The 8,355-nt window shown below is 52.6% G+C and overlaps 1 protein-coding gene across 1 annotated transcript; it reads right to left on the minus strand.

Annotated features, from left to right (window-relative positions):
- Positions 1-2,074: 2,074 nt before the first annotated feature.
- On the minus strand, positions 2,075-3,007 carry LOC306815504 (olfactory receptor 14A16-like; the record flags this gene model as incomplete). The annotated part of the gene is made up of 1 exon (XM_079332064.1): positions 2,075-3,007. The coding sequence occupies one exon, from the start codon at positions 3,005-3,007 to the stop codon at positions 2,075-2,077; it is 933 nt and encodes a 310-aa protein (XP_079188190.1).
- Between the last annotated feature and the right edge of the window lie 5,348 nt (positions 3,008-8,355).

The raw sequence follows: 8,355 nt of genomic DNA on the forward strand, positions 1-8,355 counted from the left end.
GTCCAAGTGCCAGGCCCTGCACTTTGGCCACAACAACCCCTGCAATCCTACAGGCCGGGGACAGAGTGGCTGGACAGTGGCCAGGCAGAAAGAGACCTGGGGGCACTGATGGACAGCAGGCTGGACATGAGCCAGCAGTTTGCCCAGGTAGCCAAGAAGGCCAAAGGCTCCTGGCCTGGATCAAGAATGGTGTGGCCAGCAGGACCAGGGCAGTGATTCTTCCCCTGTACTCAGCACTGGTTGTTCATCAGTGAGAATGTTGTGTCCAGTTCTAGGCCCCAAATTAAGGAAGGACATGGAGGGGCTGGAGCATGTCCAGAGAAGGGCAACAAAGCTGGTGAGGAGTCTGGAACACAAGTCCTGTGAGGAGTGGCTGAGGGAGCTGGAGTTGTTTATCTTGGAGAAGAGGAGGCTCAGGGGAGACAAGGCGGTATTAGGGCACAGGTTGGACGTGATGCTCTCCAAGGTCTTTTCCAGCCTGGCTGATTCTATGATTCTCTGAAACCACCCCTGGAGCAGTTGCATGATGAGCCCTGGGCTTCCTCTCCAGAAGGTCCAGCAGCCCAGGTCCCTCAGCTTCTCCACACAGCCCCAAAGCCCATCCTGTCAGTCCTGCAGAGCCTCTCCAGCCCCACCTCACTGCTCAGAACAGGGAGCCCCACACCCAGACACACCAGCCCAGATGTGCCCCCCTGGCCTGTGGTGCCTCTGGCAAGGGAGCAGCACGAGGCACTGCAGGGCCCTGCAGACAATTCCTGAAGCACTTGTAGGATCATCCCGCTCCTCAAGGGATGCGTTTCATGGTGCCAAATTAAGAACTGAAATGAGAAGTGCAGCCATAGAGGAAAGGGCAAAGAGGGATGGGCTGTTTGCAGGGGAGGGGACACAGATGGGCAAGAGGTATAAATGTGGATCAGGAAAGAAGAAAGAAAGGAAAAGTGAAGCAGAGGAAATGCTCAGGGCTGTGTGGGGGTGGCTACAAGGCAGCCCTGGCTCTGAGCAACAATGTCTGCAGTGGGACAGAAAACTCACAGCTCATGGGAACAAACTTTCTGGCTGACTGCAGAGGTCACAACAAAACTGAGTGGTTTCTCCCCTGAGCTCCAGCCCTTGCTGGCCCCAGGGGCTGATGGCATTTGTGCTCACTCAGCTCCATCTCCCCACAGCAGCACCATGGGGGTGCTGACGCCTGCTCTGTGCAGTGCAAACAGGGGCTTCTGAGCCAGTGCTGCCGTGTCTGTGCCTGCAAGGATGCAGCACCTGTGTGAGCTGGGGGAGAGGCCAGGGCTGCAGAGGGAGGATGTTGTTGGCAGGTGCATGAGGACGCTCTGGGACGCTGCCCTGGGCTGTTCAGTGCAGTGTGGATGGATCAGCCCCTGCTCTGCTGCTCCTTGCCAGGCCCTTGCAGAGCACCAGCCATGCTGTTTGCCCCCAGCCTGCCCACGGCCAGCCTGGGGCTGCTCAGAGGGGTTTTTTTCTGCTCAGCATTGGACTGGCCAACTGTTCTGCAGAGAGCTTGGACAAGGAGCCTGGAGCCCCCAGGCCCTGCCCTGAGGCGTCAGCGCTGCCCCAGCAGTGCCCATGGCCTGTCCCTGCTGCAGCCCCAGCACTGCCACCCCCAGGGCTGTGCCCGACCCCGAGGGCACTCAGGCCCTGCAGCAACACGAGGGGCAGGAGGGCAGCAGGGCAGTGGCACAGGAGCAGCACTGGCAACACCAAGTGCTGCTGCTGCTGGGGTCAGCTGCTGTGCCAGCACTGATCTGTCCCAGCTCTGCACACAGACATTGCTGCTGCAGCTCCAGAGAAGGGAACAAAAGGGGCATCTCTGGAGAAAACTTGGCTGGGAGAGAAATCCTTCAGTGTGTTTAATGCCACGAAGACTGCAACCTTTTATTGACAGACTTTGTGGCCACAGGGAAGATGGAGAAACATGATGAGCAATGGAAAACAGTATGGCTCTTTTTTATGGACAGTATGATAAAATTAAAATAAAGGAAAAATAATCTCACAACCAAATCAAGAACTATCAAAGATGGCTGTTATGACAAATGATTTTCATAAATTGGCCAGCAGTTTAATGTTCCTGAAAGCAGCCAGTCATCAGGGTCCACATTGCAGACTTGAGCTCCTGGTTCCTCAGGCTGTAGATGAGAGGGTTCAGGGCTGGAGGCACCACCGAGTACAGAACTGACAGTGCCAGATCCAGAGATGGGAAGGAGATGGAGAGGGGCTTCAAGTTGGCAAATGTGCCAGTGCTGAGGAACAGGGAGACCACAGCGAGGTGAGGGAGGCAGGTGGAAAAGGCTTTGTGCCGTCCCTGCTCAGAGGGGATCCTCAGCACAGCCCTGAAGATCTGAACATAGGAGAAAACAATGAACACAAAACAACCAAATGATAAACAGATAACAACAGCAAGAAGCCCAAGTTCCCTGAGATAGGATTTGGAGCAGGAGAGCTTAAGGATCTGTGGGATTTCACAGAAGAACTGGCCCAGGACATTGCCATGGCACAGTGGAAGGGAAAATGTATTGATCGTGTGCAGCAGAGCATTTAGAAAGCCACTGGCCCAGGCAGCTGCTGCCATGTGGACACAAGCTCTGCTGCCCAGGAGGGTCCCGTAGTGCAGGGGTTTGCAGATGGACACGTAGCGGTCGTAGCACATGATGGTCAGGAGATAATACTCTGCTGAAATGAAGAACATAAACAGAAATACCTGAGCAGCACATCCCTTATAGGAGATGTTCCTGGTGTCCCAGAGGGAATTATGCATGGCTTTGGGCACAGTGGTGCAGATGCAGCCCAGGTCAGTGAGGGCCAGGTTGAGCAGGAAGAAGAACATGGGGGTGTGCAGGTGGTGGCCGCAGGCTACGGCGCTGATGATGAGGCCGTTGGCCAGGAGGGCAGCCAGGGAGATGCCCAGGAAGAGGCAGAAGTGCAGGAGCTGCAGCTGCCGCGTGTCTGCCAATGGCAGCAGGAGGAAGTGGCTGATGGAGCTGCTGTTGGACATTTGCTTTCTCTGGCCTTGGGGACCTGTTCACGGATAAAGGATTGTGACAAGTCAGCAGAGGCTGATTGAACCCAAATCTGGGCCATTCCCTGTAGATTTTCCCACTGTGATTCACTCACTGTTGTTCCTGCTCTGGGAAAACCTTCACCCAGGTCCCTGACTGTGCTCCAGTTGTGCTGTCTGAGAGTGCCAGGAGCTGCCAGGCCTGAGCATGGTGGCTCTCAAGGAGCCATCCCTGCTCTGCTGCCCTGGCTTTGTGGCTGTGTGACAGAGGGACAAGGCTGGGTATCTGGGATTTGTCAGTGGGATAACTCCTAATGTAGAAAGTCTTGATAACTTCTGCACTCCTAAATCCAAAGTATGGTAGGAGTTGACTTTAGGATTTGTTTTCATAGGCACACGTAATTGCTGGTTCTCCAAGGACAGAAATCCCCGGCATTTCTGCTGCACTCAGAGTTTGCTCCTGCGAGATGTGAGAGACAAAGAATTCCCTGTGGCTTAGGGCAAAGTTGGGCTTGTTCCCAACTGCCCTGGGCTTCCCCCTCTGCCTGGAATCCGAGCACAGTCACACTCCTGTGCCACCCTGAGATAAATCAGACCCTGCCCAGAGCAGAGGGATCCCTGAATATCTCACCCTCTCTAAAGGTCTCTGAGCAAGTTCTCAGCACCCCTTTCTGCCAAGGACACTCACGGTTCCCTTGGCAATCCCAACAGCATTTCATCAGCTGTGGCATCTCTGCACTTCCCCATGGGAACTCAGAGAGGCTCTGGCACAGATTTGCACCCAGGAGGGCAGCTCAGAGCTTGGAAGGACACAGCAAGGAGACCCCCAGGTGTGCCTATAATGAGATCTCAGGGAAGGGGCTCAGCTCATTCCCCTTTCCCATGGACTGCCTTGCCCTCAGCTCCACAGGTCACAGGGAAGCTTGGACACCCCATTCCCATGGACATCCCTGCCTGGCAGGAATCCCAAGGGCAGTGCCTGACTCAGTGCTGCAATCCCAGAGCCTCCCTGAGAACAGCAGATTACAATGACAATATCAGAGGAGTGCAGTAACAAGAGAAGATGTTGTGCTGCTGTGCCAGGAGGGCAGGGCAGAGACAGCTGGGCACTCAGTGCAGTGTTCCCATACCCAGGTGTGCACGGCACCTCCCACACACCAAGAGTGCCCTCCTGCCCCCAGCATTGCTCTGTCCAGCCCCCTCCCCTTACCTGAGCATCTCCCTGGGCCTGGACATTTCCCTCCTGAGAGCCCTGCCAGGCTTACAGAGCCCATCCCACCCTCTGTGCCCTCACCTGTCCCACAGAAATCTGCCTGTCTGCAGAGCCCTGCAAAGGGGCAGGGTCTGTCTGCAGGTGGGCAAGGGCAGCTCAGGAGAGCCCTGCTGGGCCCTGCAAAGGGGATGCTGGTGCTGCCCAGGACTGAGGAATGACTGAAGGCCCTTTGGGAGGCTCCCCGCAGAGAGACTGACCACACAAAGTTACAAATCTGGAGTCTCTGTAAATGTTCAAATGTTACTTTAATGATCCTGTGTGTCCCTTTCAACTCGAAATGTTCTGTGATTCTCTGAGTACAATTCCTGTTCTGCTTCTCTCATCCCCCTGTTGTCTATTTAATTGTCTACAATCAAAAAAGAAAAAAACCCTCGCAAGAGTGTTAGAATGGTAAAGTACAAAACAGATCGTTATTGGAAGCTTCCAGGTGTCCCAGTAGGAATGTGGCACACCCAGCCCCAAATTCCAACAATTTATTAAGGTTGATTAACTAGGATATTTAACAGGAACATCCAATAGGAGATTCGGTTTCCCCTGTAACACCCCTGGGTCAACTCATTGGAGTAGTTCCAAGGGCTTCTTTTCCCCTATTTTTTCTATGACTGCTCACATTCTGGTTAAAAAAAAAAAAAAAAAAAAAAAAAAAAAAAAAAAAAAAAACTCAACAATGTTCTTCTTGTAGGTCCTTTTCCTGATAATAAGACTATACATTATTTCAGAAATGTATTTAGAAGGTCAGCTTATTGTTCAAAACAATCTAAAACAAAGGTTAGGAGGTGTACTAGAGATATTAAAAGATTTTAGTTTTATAGGTACATAATAATAGTTTACAGAGTTACAAGACCAGGAAAAAAAGTATAAAAAGCAAAAATCTTTTTGTCATCACCCCAGCTTTCCCATCCTTCTCCAAGGAGGAAATTGAAAACACTCTAAGAAATCTACTGATCTTTACAGCAATTTCAGGCTCACCTTCTTTTGGGAAGTGCTCTCCAGAGCTGTGCCCAGGCTGGTCTGGAGCTGGGAGCAGCCCTGCCCCACCCAGCACTGCTCAGCAGCAGCACCTGCCCTGCTCAGGGTCGCTCCTTGCCCCCACAGCTTCTCCCCCAGCGCTGGGAGCAGCTCCCGGAGCTGGCTGAGAGCTGTCCCTGGCAGACAGCAGAGTCCCTGCCCCAGCACAGAGCCCTGGGCTGCAGGACCCTGCTCTGCAGGACAGCCCTGGGCACCCCTGGCTGCAGCCCTGGCTGCTCAGCCCGGCAGCAGAGCCTGGACACAGGGAGCTGCCTGGGGCTGTGCCTCGGGTGCTGCAGCAGGGAAACCCAGCCCTGCCCAGGGCCACATCCCCTGCAATGCAGCAGCTCTGAGAGTCCTCCTGGAAGGTCCCAAAAGCTGTGGCATGTGCCAACTTCAGGAGATCCCTGCAGGAACTGCAGCTTACCTTCCCACAGCCAGAGAGTGACTGTTTCAAACACTGTGAGGATTTCTGCTCTAGTGAACCCTCACTGAGCTCTGCTCTGTGCCCCCTGATCAGGCTGAGTTTAACCCCTCTGTGCCTCTGTGCTGTGCATGGGGTAGCTGGAGGCAGAGCCCCAGCCCTGCTGGGCTGTGCACAGGAGCTGCTTCTGGGCAGAGCTGTCTCTCTGCAATGCTGCCCTTGCCAGGAGCTGCCTCTGTGTCAGGAGCCCGGCCCAGCTCAGCAGCAATGACACAGAACAAGGACTTTAATGACCCTCTTGGGCTTTGTGCTGAGGCCCTGAACATCAGTCCCTGAGAGAGAGAAGAAGAAGCCTCTCAAGAGCTCCAAGTGAGAATCAAACTCCAAAGTTTCTTCAAGTTTTAATGGGTCCCACTGAGGGACATGACTGCGAAATTGTCCCCAAGCCTCAATCAAAGCAGAGAACTGGAGGCAGAGATGACAGGTGGGCACAAAGAGAAGTCAAGCCTTGGTGCCCTGGGGCACAGCAGGGTCTGTGCCACCATGAGCTCTGATGAGACACCTTGTCCTGAGCCACTGGGGCCTCCTGGCACAGCCCCAGCAAGGCTGGGCACTGTCACCCCTTGTCCTGCCCTCAGCATCCCCCCACATCTCAGTGGCCTCTGGAATCTGCTGGGACCAGTCCCTGGGGAGCCTTGGTCAGGAATGGCCCTGGGAGCTCCTTCATGCACCCAGGGACTGCAAGTTTTTCAAAGGACTTTGAGTTTTGCTTTTGCCTTGGAGTCTCTGAAAGCTTTGTGCAATCATGGCCTCCAATTATCTGCTTTAATTAGTCCCTTGAGAGCCTTTGTCAGTAATAATACTCAGTGGGCTCATTAATGCTTCAAGGTACTTCCGTTTTTTTACGGTACTTTTCCTTTTTCCTTTCTTCTTTGGCTCTCTGAGAGGCTTTTGGGCAATCATGGCCTCCAATTCTCTTCTCCAAGGAGTCCATGAGGAGCCTTTGTATGGGATGGACCTCAGTGGGCCCCATTAATGCTTTGAGACACTTTGGATTTTTCTTCTGACTTGGACTCCTCTCAGGCCCTGAGGTTCAAGGGCTCAGCACCAAATGCACCACCAGGCTCATTGGGATCAATCAAGTCCTGAAAAAAAACATGGCTCTGCCTTGATTTTCCTCTTCTCTAGTGAAGTTCATAAGGAAGTTTTTTTCTATAGTTAAGGAGAAATATTCCAAAGAGCTCCTCAGAAATAAGTGTTCCTATTTTAAAGCATGTCTTTTATTACTGTTTCTCTTTAGAGGGGAGTTGATTGCAGAGTTCTGTGAATGATACTGATCCAGGGTCTCTTCTCAGGAGATCTGGCCTGCTCAGAGAAGCTGTTCCTTTAGGTCTGACCCAGTGTGGACAACCTTGCTCCACATTGCCCAACCCCGTCCTGTTTGTCCTCTCTCATCTGGGACCTGGTTTGATTGGAGAACTGGCTGCACTCAAGCAAATAGGGGTTTTCTTCCTTTACTCTTTTTGAAGCAATCTAAAACTCCTGAGTTTCCCCACTACAAACAGACACCCTTCTCATATGTATGTCAAGATGCCATCATGGAAATTTATGTTCCCAAGGCAGAGCCATGTAATATCTGTTTTAGTCCTTTGGACTCTTTGGTTCCACAAAGCCTTGTTGTGTCACCATGGACTCTTGGTTCTGTGATGTTCTGTGGTGTCACAATGGATGCTTGGTTCCATGGGGCCCCACAGTGTCACAGGAGTTTCCTTTTTCCTGTGGCAACCAGCAGCAAACCCCACTGGCAGAGCTAAATGCCTGGAAAGAATGAAAAATGGGGAAATTTGGAATGATGTTTTTTTTGTCTTCCCAGGGCACAGTGATGTGGGGTGGGGCCATGCTGTCCTGGACTTGGCTGAACACCGGCCTGTCCATGGAAGGGGTAAGAAACAACAACCTCTGCCCATGGAACTACAAAAGCAGAGAGGTCAGGGTGAAGGCTGGGGTTCAAAGATTGTTACCAGAATGGGAAACATCAATGTGAGAGGAAAGATGTGTGCTAATGTCTTTACAAATCATTTGATGGGTGCAGGGATGAGTGTTTAGTTCTGTGAAAAGGGTCGTAATATTTCTACTGACTTTGGGCAGCAGGTTGGTTACCGGGCCCAGACAGCTTGGTTCCTGAAATAGACAAGGGTCTGCATAAGTGTGAAAATCTGAACTGTGGGGGAGATGCCAGGTTCAAGAGGGAATGTGGGGCAGGGAGGTCAGGAAAGCCGTACCTTCCTAGTACCTCAGGCAATGGGGAAAGGAAGAGAGCAATGTGCAGCCAGGAGTTTAGGATAAAAGGAGTCTGCACCCTCTGAAACCTCGAGAGAGAAAACCCTGTGGGTGTGTCCACTGGGGGGTAGCACTCCTCAAGGAGGGGCTGGAGGGGGGGTGCTGGAGTATCATGCTGAGTCTACAAAGCATCACAACTACTTGGGAGGGGGACTGCAGTATCATGCTTTGTCCACAAATGGTGCAGCGCTGCTCAGGGGGAAGCCTGCAGTACAGAGTTTTGTCCAGAAGGGGGCAGCAGTATTCCAGTGGCAGGGCTGAAATACCATGCTGTATGCACAAGAGCACAGCAGTGCTCAA

The sequence above is a fragment of the Erithacus rubecula genome (assembly GCF_903797595.1).
Source record: "Erithacus rubecula genome assembly, contig: scaffold_145_arrow_ctg1, whole genome shotgun sequence".
Classification (NCBI taxonomy): Eukaryota; Metazoa; Chordata; class Aves; order Passeriformes; family Muscicapidae; genus Erithacus; species Erithacus rubecula.